At 42.2% G+C, this 20,274-nt stretch overlaps 1 protein-coding gene across 1 annotated transcript in view; it reads left to right on the top strand.

Annotated features, from left to right (window-relative positions):
• Nucleotides 1-20,274, top strand: part of BMP5 (bone morphogenetic protein 5) — an 85,056-nt gene that overhangs the window by 33,641 nt on the left and 31,141 nt on the right. Inside the window, exon 3 of the mRNA XM_056856322.1 lies at nucleotides 5,782-5,930. Within this exon, the coding sequence (XP_056712300.1) occupies nucleotides 5,782-5,930 (149 nt within the window). The remainder of the gene's footprint in view (nucleotides 1-5,781; nucleotides 5,931-20,274) is intronic.

Genomic DNA, 20,274 nt, shown 5'->3' with positions numbered 1-20,274 from the left:
GATTTGTGTGTGTTGATTTTGATTGGCAAAACTGTTCAAAGGTTCAACCTCTTCTCCCCTTCCATTTGCTCAGATTCAAATTGGGGCCCAGCACAGACACTATTCACTAATAAAAGATCTGAGAATGTCTCAACAATGTTGAGATTTCTTATCTTCTCTAGCTAGGTCCCTAAGTCATAACTCAAAACAATGTGTAGTGGGTCAAGCCATTACAGGGATTGGTTGATAATAATTACAAAACAGACTGTATTGAGAGGGAAGAAACCCACAAAAAGATGCCAATGTATTTATTCCATATACCAATGGGAATAATGTCTGTGTCCAAAAGAGTTTTGAGCTACAAGCACTTTTCTTATCAAGGGGAGGGCAGATGAATCTATATACTCCATTATATGGCTGCAGCACAAATACATTCTCAACCTTAACCTTTTTGGTTTATTATTCTTTATTAGTTAACAATTTTAAATTAAATTAAATTTATAATTTAAATTAGTCATCAATTTTAAATTAAAATCCTTTGTTCTTAACCCGACTCTATGTATATAAGGCAATACTATCTTTTGTCTGTCCTGATTCTTCTGCCCATCAATTTCATTGGGTGTCCTCCAAGATCTCTCATCATTTGAGTGGAGAATGAGTTACATCTTCCCCCCTGCTCCATACTATGCACAACCTCTATTATATCTAGGGTTGCCAGCTCTGGGTTGGGAAATACCTACAGATTTTGAGGGTGGAGACTGAGGAGGGTGGGGTTTGGAGAGGAGAGGAACTTTAATGCCATAGTGTCCAATTGCCAAAGTGCCCATTTTCTTCAGGGAAACTGATTTCTATCACCTGGAGATCAGTTGTAATAGCAGGAGATCTCCAGCCACCACCTGGAGGTTGGCAACCCTAATTATATCCCCCTTATCATGTGGTTTTTTTCCTAATTGGAAAAGCCACACATTCTTTAGCCTTTGTTGTTGGGAAGGTTCTCCAAGGCTTTGATCTGTTGTTGTTTTTTTGCATTCTACTACCCATTAGCTGAAGGCCTGTCAACGGTACAGGAACATGATTCTGAACCTTGGTTCTGAACATACAGCGGGCCTCTGTCATGGCTGTAGAAATGTAGTCATGATATTCAGAAAAGATGGAAGATATTGTAAATTCCCATCATTTTGGTTGTTGAATAAGGTTCAGAAAAGGAATGCAGAATGTTCCATAATTAGTCTAGATGCCTTATGACATCCCTGTCCCATAGATGGTCTTGTTCTCCTTCTTTATCTGAGACTTTTCCTTTGGTTTTATAAGCTGATTTTGTGCAATTTGCCATAGATATATTCTTTGTTAAGGTACATTTAGTTGCAGGATCATGACTACATCACATACCCATCTCAATAAGGTTGCCCCTTGGGGAACATAACACAACTTATCAGGGGGTTATTATAAAGTCTAATTCCACAACCATGAGAAAAGGAAGCATGTGATATAGGAATTATGAAAGGAACGTGAACAGGGCAAAGCTAAATGAAATGCATTGTAACAAAATGTGCTGGTATAGACACACTTAGATGCTTGGTGAGGTAAGAGCCTTTTTTGGACATCGAGCATTTCAGCAGGTTCAGGAAATCAGCACACTGACATGAAGTCACAGTAGTGACTCTTATCCACCAAAGGTCTTTGGCTAATGCACATCTGGCAAATTAAAAAAAAGGCCTTACCTGTGAATTTTCCTTTAAGACTCTTAATTGGACAGATGGACATCTTTTGAGGTTACTTGGATCATGTCTGGCTTTACATATTAATAAACTATAATCCTTGTCCATGGTCAGATATTTTCATACTTACTGAAGTTCTCTTACCGTGAGTGTTCATCAGTTGGTGGTTCCTTGGCAAAATCTGGTCCCCTGAGGGGCAACAACTTGCACCCCACTGGTTGCTAGCCTAGAGACAAAAGCTGTAGCGAGAGTGACATCAGTTACAGCAGAACTTGCTGGCAGGCCAATCAGGGGATGTTGATTGAGGCACTGTCCTGTTGCCACTTGCTCTTTTCTCAAGTTGATGCTCCAGGAAAACCAGTGCACAGTGGGACTATTCTCAGCTTTATCTGTTTAGAAGTTGCAAAATGTAAAAAGTCATATTTGGGGGAGGTATATTGAAGGAAAACCTCCATCTCAATGGTATGCCATTTGGTTCTCTGTTCAATTTCTAGAGCTACCATAGCCCCTTTCAATAGTTGATATCACATACAATAATAAAGCGGCCAAGAAACATCTTCTGATGGTCTTTAGGTAGGCTTTTTCACCCTCTGTAAGTTGCTCAGTCTTCCAGTGTTCCCTTGTTTGCATCCATGGACAATTCCAGTTTTTCCTTACTAATGATGCTTGTATCCTGCCTTCTTCCTCTGCTTTCCAATCACTTCTGTAGTGGATCCAGACATCTGATAATGGGCAGTGTAGAATGTTTGATGGATTTCCCCCTCATCTCAGATTTCCCTCAGGGAACCTATCCAGTCAGTAAGCCATCCTCCATGTGGGCGCTGGAGTTCTCCTGGAATTATAATTGATCTCCAGAATACATAAATATATGTTGCCTCATACCAAAAACATACAAATCCTTAGTTCTGATATCTAACTATCTTTGTGAAGGGATACTTTTATATGAAGGACCATTCAATTATCAGCTCCATTCTCCAGTGATGCAGTTCAGATACAAGTTTAGCACTTCCGTGAGAACTAGGCCTCATCCTGTAAAGTTGCACAAGGACTTTTTTTTCAAGGGGACAAGCTCAGAACTTGATATGCATATCCATTGTAATAAATGGAATTCAACATCGGGGCAGTTATTTGCCCATATAAGAGAAACTTAAGCTTTTGTGGATGTCAGGGTAAGTTTCGATTGAACACAGTAATCTTTTTCATATACTATAACCCCTCCTATTGGGAGCCTATCAACCATGCATAGACCCTCCTAATATGCATGGTCACCATGTTGTGTGAACAGGAAGAACATGCATATTTTTCAAATGCATAACAATCCGGAGCACATGAACTTACCACAGGATTTTTCAGGGTTTCAGTTCACAGCACGGTGACCGTGTGTATGGGGATGGTGATGAGTAGCATGTGCTCCTATTATGTGTGGTTAGTAGGCTCCCGATATGTGTGGTCTGAATGTCTGAAAAGTGCTCTATTCTTCTGTACGTCGCTTTGTGTGTGCTGTTTCATGGAAGGCCTAAACCAAGTCCACGTGACCTCAGAAAGGGCCTTAGCATATTCCCACAGAACCTGGCAAGTTTGAAAATAGCATATAGGTTTGGATTCAGACAGAGCAGTGGTTCCTAATGCCAGCATGTCTGTTTTCAGCCTCTACATGGAGTCTTTTTCTCCTAGTGGTTGGAAGGTTGAACAACCCATCTCTTGTACTGCTGTCCAGTGAGGGTGCCAGAAGGAAAATTCACAGGTATCCAATTTTCCAATTTCATCATGTAAATGATTAGTTCACTTATCCGTTATGGATGAGCAAATGTAGGGATTACATGCACAATTTAAACGACCAGTTTTGAAAAATACACATTGCTCTGAAATATGAATGCGACAAGCCAACATTCATTTAACTCTAACAAGGGATATACTATATGGCTCAACCCTATTTATTTTTTCAGACCCAAGAGCTACATTTACTTTCTTAATCTATGTACTGTGTAGGGCTGTTGTGTTTGAGTGGGATAGCTTGTTGGGCATATTAAGCTATGAATGAACTTTTAGATTAGATTTGCCACATCCATGCTCCTCACCATAAATAATCTTTAATACAAATATTGCATTAGTAAGAAGTGGCTTAAGTGATAATCTTGGGTTTGGTGTTTCCAGAAATACCAATGACCTATACGTCTAAAACATCTAAGCTACTGACCACATTTTGAAAAGGGAGTTCTGCTCCCTTTTAACTACCTAGAAAAATTGATCTGGTTTTCCATGTGGTTTTGGTAGGGCCTTAGAGCAAACCAAAGAGATATTGCTTTTTCCTAATAATCTTCAAAATCAAAGGTATGATCCAAGACCCATGCATGTAGGGTTTTCTTAGTCTTTTAGCTTATGAAAAGGAAACCTTGTGCATGCACATGAGAATTTTCTAGTACATGTGTGGAACATTTTTTCTCATAGAATTTAATGGGTAAATGGTTCATTTATTTATTGTGTGTGTAGCCCACCTTTCAGCTAGATTGGCTCCCAAAGCAATTTACAGTGAAAATTGGGATAGATCCAGCCAGGTTTTTCAATCACTCTCCCATAATTCTATTCCTGACAACAGTCTCTGTCTTAAATTCCTTTTATCCATGCATGTTTCATGATTCCCAGCATAGCATTTTTGGTAGTTCAATAGGACAGTCTCCTTCCTTTTTCACCATGGGGAAAGCTTGTTAGATCCATCTGCTGCACTGAAGAAACTTATGAAACATTGTCTGATGGAATAGAAGATTTTGGGTTTTGGAAGGGTGAAAACATTTTCCTGCACTGGAGAAATGGCATCTTCGGTATTTAATGCATTGGAAATGGTAAAAGATGATAAAGGGTGCTGTCCTTGTCCTGCCAGCACTACTGTCCTTTCCCATCAGCGTGGAACCTTGGAGAACATCCCCATGTTGCCTGGGGGTGGGGCTTCCTCCAATTTTGAGCTATTGACCTCTGGCTCTCTCTGCTCTTCTCCTTTGCATTGTCTGGTACAATACTGCCAACAGCAGCAACCCAGAAAAGTTTCTGCTTTCCCTTATGAGAAAGTTAAACATGGTTATTAGCCAGTGCAAAATCCCTTTTGGAAATTAAGTTGAAAGACTCTATTTTTGTGGATCATCACAGACTTACAGAGCAATCCTAAGGAGAGTTACAGCCTTCTAAGACCATTGACCTCAATGGACTTAGAAGGGTATAATTGTCTTTAGTTTTCAAAGAAAATATCAATGATAATACCCATTGTGATGGACAGGAGGCTGCCCTGCCCCCTAAAGGGAAAATCAGCCACTTAGATGAGACCATAGGAGGGCTGCTACGGCATTCAATCTCCTTTGAGAAGGGGGATGGAATGCTGGAGGGAAGAACAGGAGAAGAGAGAATTGAGTTCTGCCTCAGGGAGAGAGTAGTGACAGCTCAGGAAAAAGAGTAGACTGAGGGAAGCGTAGCTGGGCCTGGTAGTGTGGCAGAGCGGTTTAGCTCTATCCCTGAGAGAGTCTAGAGTACACAATCATTAGGCCTGTCTCTAGTGATGAGCAGACCTTGTACAATTTAATCTGGGGAAAGGGCAGGGTGGTGTGGGTGGAATCCTGTGTGTGAGAGGATCCAACCTAGTGGCTAGTCAATAAAATCTGTTTGTGCCTGAAAGCATTGTAGTAGAGGCTAACTAGTCTTTGAAGTCAGCCAGGTTTCTCCCTTGTCTACCTGGAGACCTGTGCTGCTGGTTTGTTCCTTTAAAATCTTTTTAGTTGTTTATATATTAATCCAGCCTCATTGATCTCAATAATCTCCTGGTGCACCACAAAACGTACCTCACAGCAGCGAACCCAAAGCCTCTCTCTACCTGTAGAACACCTGGAAACTGAGGGGAATGTTTATAGTTCGAAATGAACCTAGATCCCAAAAATCTTAGGCGGCTGTGTAGGGGGGAAAAAAAAGGCTTGTCACACCCATTATTTTTGTCTATTGCTATTAAGTCCAAACAAATCTTCTAGCTCCTCACTGCCAAAAGCAAAACAAAATCCAAGGAATACTAACTTCCTAACTGTATTTTCTTTACCTTTTAAACTAGGGATGCAGACTTGTTCCTATTAGATACAAGAAAAGCTCAAGCATTTGATGTTGGCTGGCTTGTATTTGACATCACCGTGACCAGCAATCACTGGGTGATTAATCCACAGAATAATTTAGGATTGCAGCTCTGTGCAGAAATAGCAGATGGTAAGCTACAGTTTTATATCACACTTTAAAACCAATCTTTGGCTACTGTTGTAAACTCTTTAGACCAGTTTGCATGTTATATCCATCCTGCAATGGTCCCTGTAGATCATAACTACTACTAGAAGGCCAGATTTTTTTCTGGGGCTGCCTGTTACTGATTCCCTGGTTTAGATTGTTCTGGAAGAAAGAGAAGAATGAATTTCATAATGCAAAATAGATGTTTCACAATCTGTTTTGTACAGTGAATTACCTCACCCGGTACTTTTCAGCCATGTGATCAACAGACCACCTCATCCACTCCTTCATATCTTTACCAAGCACAGAGAAGGGGAAGTCTAGATAGAGATACGATAGTCATGCACAAACCTCCCATCTCCTGCACAGAATAGAGAAAGCTCAGAGTCAATGAAAAGGAGAGGGGAGGATTAGCTTGGCCAAGCTTCTGGAAGCTTATAGAATCCTGGAAGGATGAATTTCTACGGGTGGGAATATTTTCAAACTGTTTGCCAGTTTTTCAATTCTTTGTGGTTACCTTGCTTTGATAGTCTAAACTTTAAGCAGAATTTCAAGTGTCCGAGGAGGCAGTTCTTGCACAGAGAACATAACTGGATTCTATTGAGATGTGTTTGTAGTTTGTTCCCCCCTCCCCAGATCTTCTGGTGTGATACATTTGGTGTTTATTCATAAAAAGATCATTAAAATGTGTTGAAAATTTATCTGCGTATATTGCTGTGTAGACAGAAGGTATTCCTTATTGTACACTAGGGATATTAACTCATATTAATGTAATAACTAGCCCCCTATTTTCAGTAATGTTGGAATGATTACGAATTTTATTGACTGCACTTATTGACTGCACTTGGAAATTACATTATCCTGGTGCTTTTCACTGTTGACTGACAAGATAGAGGCAGTGGAAGGGGCAGAGAGAGAATGAGTCAGTAGATATTCTAAGTGACAGAAGTATTAGCAGATGTTTCATTCCAGTATGCATTTATGTGTACACCATTTCCACTTGTTATTAATCGTGATACTTCCCCACTCACTTGGGGAAGAACTTCTTGATGATATATAACCAGGTGTCCTAAGTGCTGGTTTGTTTGTTTGTTGCATTTCCATCACCTCCCTGAACAGTTTCCTGCTTAGGATGTATATAAAGATACTTATTGTTTGTCTTCATGTTTTTACAGAAATGCTCCACTTAGATTTGGTGGTGTCTTTCCAAATCTGCAGTATGTATTCTATGTAAGCTTCCATTATTGTGGATTTAAATCATTTCCAAGGATCCTGTAAGGTTTTAGCAGTCTTTGCTCCCTGCCCCCTTCAGCTTCCTTTTGACTAATCCTTGTATATTTGAGACGTTTCCTTTTCTGAAATCAAATAGTGTTACGTTTGACTCTTGGGGCACTTCGCATAAATACAGATCTTAAAAGCATGATCTAGAAGATGGGCACAGGCGGGATAGGAAGGAAAGGCTAGGCTAGGATCTGCTGCACACATGGAGAACTGAGACAATCGCGGGAGAATCGTGGGATAACCCAACCATGCATAAAAGACCAGAGAGAAGCAAATACTTGTATTATCTGGAAGGCTGGCAGGCAATTTAAGGTAGAGTAGACTGGGTGGAGAGGCAAAAGATTTTATCTGAATACAAGTCATAACCAAATTAGACACAAGAGTTCTGTGATGAGGTTGGACCTCAGATCTCTCTGCATGAGAGATCACTGGTGATGGACAAACTTCTGCGATTTCTTAACATTTTAAATTTTATTTAAAAGCTGCCATGATAGATTATTTCATCTGGGCCATGGCACTAGACAGTGAGAAGAAAAAAGACAGTCAGTCTTCTCAGTTCAGGGCTAAATGGGGCAATCCACATGTGGGGAGGGGTTATGGCTCAGTAGCAGAGCATCTGCTTGGCATGCAGATGGTCCCAGGTTTGGTCCCCTGAATCTCAAGTTCAAAGGGTCAAGTAGTAGGTGATATAAAAGATCTCTACTGGAGACCATGGAAAGCCACAGCCAGTCTGAGACAATGCTGACTTTGATGGACTAATAGTCTGAGTCAGTATATGGCAGCTTCATGAGTTCATGTATTCATTCAAGTGTCTTCCCAGTCACATGATAAGAAAATGGTGTGGGGGAAGGGTCTCTGTTTCAACAAAAATGGAATATGGCTTAGCTCCCATATCCTCTCTCTCATGCCTTACCTTGACCTCAAATATGTTTCTCTCACTCTGAATCCAATAAGGAAGTCAACTGGACTGTGGAAATCAACCAACTGCAGTGAGGAAGGTCGGAAGGAAACAGGATTTAGCTCCACTCTTCTGCTTATTCCATTTTTGTTTGAAAATACCTACCACGACCAGTGAAGTATCCTAGAAAAGGAGAAAAAAAATCACATGCCAAAAACTCACTTGTCATGCTTACCTTGGTGTGCTCTGCAAACCAGAATTTTAATTGCCTATAAAACAGGCATGCTTTCCCTATGTAGCTGAAGTTTGTCTGGGGTGATCTGTTGGCCATGGGCTGCAATCCTTGGGATTGGATCCCAACTGGGTGGAGTTAAAGAAAATTATAGCTAGAAAATGTTTCTCAGTGAAACCAATGAAATTGAAAGCTAAATGTAAACCTAAAGCCAGATTATAAATCAAATTCTTTAGAACCAAACTGAGTATGAAAACTAAGCAAAAACAACCGTACGTGTCCCTATCACATAGCCTGATCACTGGATAACCTACAATGAAGTGGTGACAAAATTGGGTGACTCCTTCACCTTCTTGCAATGCATCCACATGTGAGAACTGGCCTTAAATCTTGTTGCGTTTAAACAAATTCCTCACGGGCCTCCTTTGGGACTGTGGCTCTTAACTGTAAATCCTTTGTTATACTAGCAGTGGTAAAAATGTAGCTGGTAAAAAAATTACAGCATATTTAAAACAAAACAAAAAAACCTATGGGAAAAGGTCTGGCTGTTATAGTTCAGGTCCTCCCTTCTCTGATAATGCTTTAAAAGTACAGAAGGCCACATGATGTTGGAATCCAATTTTTTCCTTGAAAATAATATTGGGTATCACAAGCATTATTTTTGTATGAAATGTAGCTGATTTCTCCTGCTAAAACCACATTTTATATTGAATCACAGGTCTAAAGAGCAACCTAACACATATGGAAGCTGTCAACATATAATTTACAGTTTCCCCAGGGCTACGGTAAATTAAGAAAGTATCATGTAGCTTTTTTCGCTCTCTTTTTCTAATGTCGGCATATATCTTTGTAATACTCTACTGAGTTCCCTTGCGGTTTGCATTCTATCCTTTTGATGGCTGAAAGCATTTGTGGACATCTAGGAGAAATGATCATTTTCATATTGATACAAGAGGCGAGAGGTGAATTAATAGAGTGTAATACCAGGGTTGCTGTGCAGAGGAAGGCACTGGCAAACCACCTCTGTTAGTCTCTTGCCATGAAAACCCCAAAAGGGGTCGCCATAAGTCAGCTGCAACTTGACGGCACTTTACACACACACACACACACACACACACACACAATATAAAATGAGGAGGATCCTATCTGTGATGTTCCCTTTTGCTTGCAAGACAGGAATACTCACTTAGGTTCTTGCTCTTAGATTTCACGCAGAGATGGGGGTGTTCCAAACAACATCCATTTATTAGTAAGGAGATACAGGGATAGGAGCCACTTGTTTCAATACCATATGTTTGGCCTGACCATTGGATTGGAAGTAGACTGAACTGGAATGTGTAATGGAGATGCCGCAGTCATCTTGGAATGCTCTGGGCAGCTGAGAGCCGCCCCGGGAGTGAGCTCCCCAAGGAAAGGTCCCTGAGACAACTTATCCTTCCCCAGCAAGAGCCAGCACCAGCGGCTTCCCCGAGGGCTGGAAGCATCAGGCCAGGCACAGCCATGGAGGCAGGACCAGCGGCCAACAGTGGCGGCCAGCCCCAGAGCGCCCACCTTCTCTGCAGCGGCAGGCAGCCACAACCAGCCCCAGAACGCTGCCAGGAATGAAGGCAGGCAGGGCTGCAGGTAAGCCCAAGTTCACTGGCGATCAGCTGAGGCCTCAACTTTGCAGTCTTGGGTGGGCACGGCCAAGAGTGGGGAGGGGCCAATGGGAAAAACGCACAGGAAGAGCTGATGCAGAGGGTGGAGCCAGCCGGGCTCAGGTTTGGGGAATAGGGTTGCCAACCTCCAGGTACTAACTAATGAAATGATACGTATGCTGATTTAACACAGTTAAGAGAACCCACAGCACCAGCTCAATATATACACAAATTAATAAAAATTGTCAAAGTCAGTTTCAAGTCTCGTATTATTTCATATATGCAAAGGTAAATCACCGAATACATGTAAATGACAACACCACAATATGAATGGTAAACAAACAAAAAACTGGTTACTTCACCACTAAACAATCAATCAAGGGTCGTGAAATGCACTGGGTGGTAAGAAATTCACCAGGTTCAAGAATGAAAGTCCAAAAATGAAAGTCCAAAGGAAAAAAGTCCAATTGCAAATACAACAACAAAATGTTACTTCCGGATCAGTAAGCGTTTCGCAATAATGATTGCTTCATCAGTTGTAAATGTCGTTTCCTTTCCCAAACGTGGGCTGAGAAGCGTTGATCCGGGTACAAAGACCTCTACGCGGGTACAACGACCTCTGTAACAATATGGACCAAAATAATGCGCTAAGAACTGTACCATTCTTATACATAAATGACATGTCAAAATATAGTACATTCAGTTTAACAATTCTCAAATTTAAAAATGCCCATGTGTCTTACCTAAACGGACCAGTAGACCCTCACGGTTCCTCAAGCATTTGCTATTACTGGTCCCGAATGCTAACCCTAATCATCCTATATTCCTGTAAATGATGTCAGCTGTGTTCGCCCTTACTGCTCTGAGGATGTTTCAAAAATTCTTCATAGAAATGAAATGAAGTTCATCCATCTCTTTAAAACTATGACCCCATTGGGTCTCAACAATGAATTCGACCTAAGTTGTTTTCTCTAATGGCTCTTCCATCTTTGATTTAATTAACTTGCGAACACAGCTGACATCATTTACAGGAATATAGGATGATTAGGGTTAGCATTCGGGACCAGTAATAGCAAATGCTTGAGGAACCGTGAGGGTCTACTGGTCCGTTTAGGTAAGACACATGGGCATTTTTAAATTTGAGAATTGTTAAACTGAATGTACTATATTTTGACATGTCATTTATGTATAAGAATGGTACAGTTCTTAGCGCATTATTTTGGTCCATATTGTTACAGAGGTCGTTGTACCCGCGTAGAGGTCTTTGTACCCGGATCAACGCTTCTCAGCCCACGTTTGGGAAAGGAAACGACATTTACAACTGATGAAGCAATCATTATTGCGAAACGCTTACTGATCCGGAAGTAACGTTTTGTTGTTGTATTTGCAATTGGACTTTTTTCCTTTGGACTTTCATTTTTGGACTTTCATTCTTGAACCTGGTGAATTTCTTACCACCCAGTGCATTTCACGACCCTTGATTGATTGTTTAGTGGTGAAGTAACCAGTTTTTTGTTTGTTTACCATTCATATTGTGGTGTTGTCATTTACATGTATTCGGTGATTTACCTTTGCATATATGAAATAATACGAGACTTGAAACTGACTTTGACAATTTTTATTAATTTGTGTATATATTGAGCTGGTGCTGTGGGTTCTCTTAACCTCCAGGTACTAGCTGGAGATTTCCTGCTATTACAACTGATCTCCAGCCAATAGATATCGGTTCACCTGGAGAAAATGGCTGCTTTGGCAATTGGACTCTATGGCATTGAAGTTCCTCCCCTCCCCAAACCCTGCCCTCCTCAAGCTCCACTCCAAAAACCTCCTGCCTGTGATGAAGAGGGACCTGGCAACCTAAGGGCTCATGCAAGTGGAATGGGGGAGACAGTGAACAATGTTCAACCCACTGCTCTATGAGAGCATGTATGTTGGGAGAAGGCATGATTTGAGAAGCCTGTGCTTTTGATCTGCGTGCCTTAATGGGGAAGCAGGGTCAACATGTAAGACTGTGCCCCTTTAGGAATTATTATTTTAGGAACTATCATAACAAAGCCATCTTCAATCCTGGTTTGGTCTCTGAGGAGCCAATAACATCTAAGATCTGGTTCAAACTGTTTTCTTCTGGTTGAACGTCCATGGACATGCAGGGGTCTGGGGGCCTGTGATTCATGGTCTGCCCTTGTGTGGTCTTGCAGCCATTTTAACAAGGAGTCACTGAGAGGCTCTGTGTCCACCAGAGTGTAAATTACTTTCTCCTCATGAGTAGGATCTGGCGTGGAGGGTGCAGGGATTGTAGTAGCTCTGAAAAATGTATCTACCACTAGCATGGCCTTGTGATCAGTACAGACAATCTGGATGTCATAGTTTTGAAACTGTAGGAGCATCCTTTGCATGTGCGCAGGAGCTTTTCCAATGTGAATGGAAAAGTTTGCCTCTAAGGTTTTATGGTCTGACTGGGCTAACATTTGGGTGAAAAGTTAGGGCTGCCAGGTCTCTCTTCGCCACCTGCGGGAGATTTTTGGGGCGGAGCCTGAGGAGGGTGGGGTTTGGTGAGGGGAGGGACTTCAATGCCATAGAGTTCAATGGCCAATGTGGCCATTTTTCTCGTGATCTGATCTCTATCGGCTGGAGATCAAGTTGAATTAGCAGGAAATCTCCTGCTACTACCTGGCGGTTGGCAACCCTATGAAAAGTACATACTGGTGGAATTTAGTCATAGCAAACATAATTGTTGGAAGTTCTCTTGGATCAAAATATCCATTTGAGGCTGGCCAAAGCTCTCTGCTGCTCATGTCCCCATTGCAAGAGGGCACCATTTCTTAATAGGGAGCGCAGGGCTGCAGTCAGGTTTGATCTATTTGGAATGTATTGTGTCAGTTACTGTATAGTCCCCAGGAGTCTGTGAAGGCCGTTCTTGACCCTGGGTGGGGGCATCTGATTGATAGCCTCCATTTTTCTTTATCAGGCCTGACACCATCAGGCCCATATACATGATACTTCCCACTAAGATCTGGATCTTGTCTTTGTTAAACTTTACTCCCCTTTGCCGTGCCCTGTCAAGGAAACATTTCAAAATGCCATCGTGTTATTCCTGGGTTGCTGCTGCGATGGCCATATCATCGACAATGGTGTGGACACCTATGATGTCATCAAAGCATTTGTGATTTTTTGCTGTTGAAATACTTCACTTGCTGACCAGAGGCCAATAAGAAGTCTGTTTCAAAGGTATCTGCCCCATGGGCTATTAAACGTGCACACTTCTGCTGATTCTTTATCCAGTTTTACCTACCAATAGCCCTGATTTTCATTGAGGATGGTAAACTGCTTCCCGGCCAAATTCTTACTGACTGTGAGGACAAAGAAATGTTGCATCATCGCTGCTTTATTAAGATCACATATATTTATTTTGCTGGCAAGTCACAGCTGACTTATGGTGACCCCATAGAGCAGGGATGGGGAATCTCAGGCCCAGGGGCCGTATGCGGCCCCCGAGGACATTTTCCGTGGCCCTCGGTAGCTCCGGGGCCGGGTGTGTGTGTGTGTGGGAGGCGTGGAGGCTGGGGCCTGGTCGCGTGGGGCCGGCGTGTGCGGGTGTGTGTGTGTGGGGGGGAAGGCTTTTCTTCCTCTTTTTCTGTCACTCTTTCTGTCACTCCATTTCTTTCTCCCTTTCTCTCTCTTTTCCCCTCCCTCCCTTTTCCTCGTTCTCTGTTTTCTTTCCTTCCTCCCTTCCTTCCCTGTGGATCGGCTGCGGGCTGCATTTGTTTGGGCCCACAGCTGGCTGCCCTCCCACCTAGGAGCGGGGGAGGACGGGGGGAACGGGGGTGCCCTCCAGGCCTTCTCTGGGTGGCCTCCCCTCGGGTTGCCAACCTCCAGGTGGTGGCTGGAGACCTGGCAACCCTAGCCTCCCCCCCTCGCCAGGAGATCTACACCTGGTTATGGCCCCCGAATGAGGTTATAAATGTGCAAATGGCCCTTGGCAGGAAAAAGGTTCCCCACCCCTGCCATAGAGTTTTCAAGGAAAGAGACCTTGGGAGGTGGTTTGCCATTGCTTGCCTTTGCGTCACAGCCCTGGTATTCCTTGGAAGTTTCCTATCCAATTAGTAACCAGGCTCAGGACTGAGAGTATGTGACTGGCCCAAGGTCACCTAGCAAGCTTCCATGGTGCGAGTGGGATTTGAACCTGGGTTTCCCAGGTCCCATTTGGATATTTGTAACATCATTCATGGGCCATACAAAATTATCAACTTAAAAATTAGCCGATCAAGCCCCAAGCAGGCAGCTGCCCCAAATGACCCACACACACACATGGGCAAGCAGGCAGGCATCCAACCTGTGTGGCACTCACCCACCTGGTGGCACAGGATGGTCTGTTGCCCCAGCCGGGCGTAGTGATCCAGCTGCACGTCGGAGTTGCTCCTGCTCTGCATGGTAGAGGCCGGATTCTATAGCCAACTCCTGCTACCTCCGCCTGCAGGGATGAAATGAGGACACACTGGGTAAGAACGTGCCCCCCCCACGCATTCTGGCCCTGCCCCCTTTAACCCCTCCATTGTCACCACTTCCACCCCCAGTCCTCTTGTAGTACATAGGGAATACATTTCTCCATGGCCCGGGTGGGAAAGGGTTAACACATTTTTTGGGCAGTCCTAGCAGCTCCATAGCTAACGACTCTTCTGCAAGGGAGAAAAAACTCCCCCCCCCCAGAGAATGTGTGCGGGGTGGGGAGTTCTTAGCCAGTGTGTCCTCATTTCATCCCTGCAGGCAGAGGTAGCAGGAGCCAGCTGTAGAATCCAGCCCTGACCATGCGGAGCAGGAGCAAATCCAGCGTGCAGCTGGATGGCTATGTCCGGCTGGTGCAACAGACCATCCTGTGCCACCAGGTGGGCGAGTGTGCCACTGGTTGGATGCCTGCCTGCTTGCCCACATGGGGGTGTCATCTGGCTAATTTTTAAGTTGATAATTTTGTATGGCCCGTGAATGATGTCATAAATATCCAAATGGCCCTTGGCAGAAAAAAGGTTCCCCACCCCTGTGGTAGGGTAATTGGCTTGCCAATTGTTTGGTATTTCCATTTGGGCAAGGCATATCTTCTCTTGAGGTACGCCCTAGACGTTAATCTCCTGTTTGCAGTGGTTTCTCCAATACCAACATGTGTTTTCCCCCATTTGGAGTCTATTAACAGTAGCCCACCAAGTCTGCCTTGTATATTTCCCATTCATTATAAATAGCAATTTCTTTCTCTATCCCTGCTGACTACATGATGTATATAAAATAGATTGTAAACATTTTGGTACATGGCCCAGATGCTGTTCTTTCTTGATGTTGATGCACAGCAGAGAACACAGCTCCAGAATTCCAACAAAACTATCTGTAAGATCACATACCAAAAGTTTCAGTGTGTAGCCAACGGAAGGCTGCAATCACATAGAACCAATTTAATGCAGAAGATACCAATATTTCAGAACTGGAAAGAGGTACATTTATTTGAAAAACCGTTGCTCTTTTTACTCTTTTTAATGAATGTTTTTGTGAAGCAATATATTTCCTTTCCATGTTTTCACTGTTTGAGACTGTTGCTAGCCAGCCAAATTGGAACAAAAAGCAAGACTCCTACAAAGTATTAACAGTTGAACTGTATTAAACCTGAATGGTGGGTCAAGTATTTCAAGAGCACCTTTTCTGTAATGATTACAACATTTTTCTTTTTTTAAATAATATATCATGCTGCACTGAAAGAATGTGTAAAACGGTCATCAATCTTTCAGGACGCTTGCCTTAAAGTGTTTTTTCAGCTATCATTTTCAGTATGTACTGATAAACCACAAAGCAACTCTGTCAGATTAATTCTGCTAATTCTGACTGTAGCCCTGAGAGGGAAAATGTTTTTAAAATATGACCAAATGCTTTCCATTTTGGTGCAAAATGAATCCATTCTGAAAGTGGGCTCACACAGATGGGCAGAGATAGGAGTCTTGAGTTTGTACAATTTTCACCTCTATTTAGAAAGTGCCACAGGATCAGACGCCATTGTATAGATATCTTCATCTTTTTGGGTTTTTTTGTCAACAGATTATAATGGAGAGATACACACAGAAAATCCTTACACACTGTTTGCAGTTACAAGAAATTAAGTTCTGATGAGAGGTGTACTGAAAGGATTTGTGTTATTTATTTGCTATTTGATTTGAGGCTGTGAAATAAAATCTCTCTTATATCCTTTTCCTTCGGCGGTTTTGGAGGGCAGATATAAAAAAGTGCCACACTCAGATAGAACATGTAGGTGCTCACATGAAAAAGTTGAAACTACTGAACAGGCAATCATGGAGCGTCCTATATTTAATGAGCTGAGGGCCAGTTTAATAATACCTTTATTTAATATGGAAATGTCCATCGAGGCATCTGGCAGTAGAAGGGCAAAGGTGACGTGGCTATTATCAGATATAAGCAATTCTGTTACTCTGTCCATGGCAAAATGTTTAGGGGCAATAATTGAATCCCAGAAGAATACTGCCAAAAAAACTAATTAGTGGGTTATACTGTAGATCAAATCAAGCCTGAACTGACCCTAGAAGCTAAAATGACTCAACTGAGGCGTGTCACGAGACGACAAGAGTCACTGGAAAAGACTGTCATGCTAGGAAATGTTGAGGACAGCAGGAAAAGAGGAAGACCCAACAAGAGATGGATGGACTCAATAAAGGAAGCCACAGTCCTCAGTTTGCAAGACCTGAGCAAGGCTGTCAAAGATAGGACATTTTGGAGGACTTTCATTCATAGGGTCGCCATGAGTCGGAAGCGACTTGACAGCACTTAACACACACACACACACACACAAGGCATTATTTTTATTCCTTTATTTTCTGCAGAAGGCTATAGCTGTATGAGGAGTACTAGACAGACAGAGACAGGCAGGCAGACAGATCTCTCTTATAGATAAAAGTGTAAAAGAAACATGAATTGTCATCTGGCTCATCTCTAAGGATGGGAACTGTGTCCATTCTAAAGCACGGTGTTAGATGATTGGAAAGCTCTTTGGCATGGGATTTCTAATGGTCATTTCACACATCCAAGTCAGCTGACATTTCATTTGTTGGATGAATAACAATTCACTCTGATTGTGCAGCAGAAGAAAAAGTCCAGTAGAAATGGAACTGGTCTTGTTCTACTGTAACTTCTTTGTACTGGAAGTTCAGGAGGAAACTGAGCCATAACTAGGTAATTTTACCCCCGTCAAGAATATAAAAAACTTGCCTCCTGTACTTTCATAGTAGTTATTTTGGTAAAAAAGTTAATACATAAATAACAAGAGTAATTAACAACACAACATTTATTTTAGTCATGATATAGTTTTTCTGCACCCCTCGGCTTTGTGCACCTGAGGCAAGTGCCTCACTCACCTTGCCCTTGTTACAGTTCTGGGAAGAAACGGGCTGAAGACACAATAATGTTCCTCATGTGGGCAAGATCAGGCTGAAATTGGACATGTGAATGTTGGGGACTTTGGCTTGGGTCCAAAGAGCAAGAAATAGAGCATAACTGAGGCTACAGATCTTTGCCAAAGCTCCTTCCCACTGTAGCTCCTTGTGTCTCTCCAGTCCTGCTTCTGAAAATATGGTGGGAAGGAACTAGGGTTGCCAACTGCCAGGTACTAGCTGGAGATCTCCTGCTATTACAATTGATCTCCATCTGATAGAGATCCATTCACCTGGAGAAAATGGCTTCTTTGGCAATTGGACTCTGTGGCATTGAAGTCCCTCCCCTCCCCAAACCCTGCCCTCCTCAGACTCTGCCCCAAAAACCTCCTGCTGATGGTGAAAAGGGACCTGGCAACCCTAGAAGGTACTTACAAAGGGAAGGTGAGCATGCCTATTATATTAGGTGCTTTGGAACACAGGCAGGACAATGCTACTGCAGTTGTCTTGTTTGTGGGCTTCCTAGAGGCACCTGGTTGGCCACTGTGTGAACAGACTGCTGGACTTGATGGACCATGGTCTAATCCAGCATGGCCTTTCTTATGTTCTTAAGATCAACACCTTGGTATTCTCTTGTAAGCTTTTGCATGAATGGGGCAAGAACTTGCACTAGAGTGGGTGGAGGCCTATTTCTACCAATTCTCCCTTCCTGCAGCTCTCCAGTGTCTTGCTCCATGCTGTTTCTAAGGGTATCCAACTTTCAGAAATGATGAGGGGAGAGGGGGTTGCAATAGGAAGGAAGGATTGGCAGAGTTCCATTGGCAAAGTTCCATTCCTGGTTCGTTTGCCTGAGGTCTTTGACTTCAGGGGCTTGGTTTCTGTAGCTGAGCTGCAGAAACAAGCTGCTGAAAGAAGGGATGGTACCACTTGTGGCCCATGCTTTTGGGAAGCTGAAGAACAGGGCCACAACAGAGTCCAAGAATTGGGAAAAAAGGGCTGTGGGAAAATATGTGATATTTATAGTTAAAGATATTAGGTCTTGATATAGTTGGGATGCTTCTTTAGGTGAAATACAAGAAGTCCTGTAGTATCTCAAAGAAAATGGATGAGTCATGGCATAAAACCTTTGGTAACTAGAGTCTAGTTTAATCTCTCTGTGTCTTTACATATAATAACCCTGAACACCAAGCTGCTGTGCTGTGCTAAGAAAACAGCTATGCTGCCCAAGCCCTGTTAATTTATGTGAGAACTTGTGTTAATACATTAATGAAAAGTGAACTTTGACGCAACCACAGAACTACAAAGGTTGGACCAGCATGTCAGTTAAACTATTTTATAATCCCTGAAGAAAGCTTTACAAGTCAACGTGGGGAATTTTCATTGCGAATTCCAGAATCCTATGTTCTTTATGCATAAATAGAAAAATTAAATCTTGTGTTGTAACAAGGTTAAATTTGACTCACACTGGAATTAAATCAGTATGTCAACTTGACTATTTTCTGGTTAGCCAAATAGTGTGAAAAGCTATAGCTGCCTTAAATTATAACCCTTGTGGTTGACAAATGAAAGCTAATTTCTTTCTATGCAAATATTTGTAGTAGTAGATTATTTTAAAGGCTATAGTTTCTGAAAAATCAAATGAATAGCTACCATGTGTTTGCTCATCAAGACAACAGGCAACTAACCAAACGCCTTATGAAATAATTAGTAATGATATTTATTAAGTAAACTAGTTAAAGCGCACAATAAATTTCTTGTATGTAATTTTATTTATAAGGAAAAATGAAATGTTATGAATGGTAATTGCATGCCATCATCCCAGCAATGAGGATGTTTCAAGAGTTTATTTAGTATTGTTCTAAAAGTCAGACTGGACTCCATTGTGTATGCTTTCATACGCTTGTATAACTTTGTACTTGGAGACTGAGCACAAGATCCAGATCACTTTCCACTCCACACTGGCCATAGCAGTTTAGTACACAGAGAACAGGGATGCACTTTTTGGATGTAAATAATTAAAATCTGACCAAAATATGTTATGTTTGTAAACCTCAGAAAACTTTCTAATCTCTATAGTATCCTATCAGAGTAGACCAAATCTGAGGTGATTCTATTATGTTTCCTTCAATTTCAATTTTTCCACACTGACTTTCAGTTTCCATTTCCCTAGTGCAGAGGGAGAGGGGTAGTGAGAAGAGAGTGTCAGCAGGTACATTCCTGACAAGTACAATGTCCAACGAACATTTAGCTTGTGTTCACACTATGACAGATGGTTTCAAGTAGGGCTGTGCATATTGAGTTTACTGAATAGTAAATAAATCTGAGAATAGCCATTTCGGCTTTATTCAGGTTTATTTTCGGCCGAATATTAAAACCAGGAATGAAGCCTAAGCCAGAAAGCCGATTGCTGACAAAAGCCGAATAGGTATTCAGCTTTTTTGGGCTTTGGCTTTCCCAAGGCTTTTCCTTATGGGAATTATTTTGGAGGACCTCTGGAGGGAGGCCTTGTCAAGGTAGAGTCACCAAATTCGCAGCATCCCTGCAAGGCACTCTCCTTGCAGGGAGATGTGAAGTGTAGAACAGCCCATAGGCCTGGCAAATGTGCTTACATCCATGCCTGTTGTGATAAGTCTCAGCATGGTGTAGTGGTTAGAGTCAGATTAAGATCTGGGAGACCCAGGTGTTAATCCCCATGGAAGATGACTGAGCGAGTCATTCACTCTTAGCTTTACCTACCTGACAGAGATGTTGTGAGGATATAGTGCAAGAGAAGTAAATAATACCATGAGCTGCTTTGTGCCATAATTGGGGATAACTATCTAAATATCTAAATAAATTAATAAGTGTGAAGTCTAATGCTAACTTC

This window comes from Euleptes europaea, chromosome 10 (genome assembly GCF_029931775.1).
Source record: "Euleptes europaea isolate rEulEur1 chromosome 10, rEulEur1.hap1, whole genome shotgun sequence".
Classification (NCBI taxonomy): domain Eukaryota; kingdom Metazoa; phylum Chordata; class Lepidosauria; order Squamata; family Sphaerodactylidae; genus Euleptes; species Euleptes europaea.
This window is presented reverse-complemented; position numbering and strand designations above follow the sequence as displayed.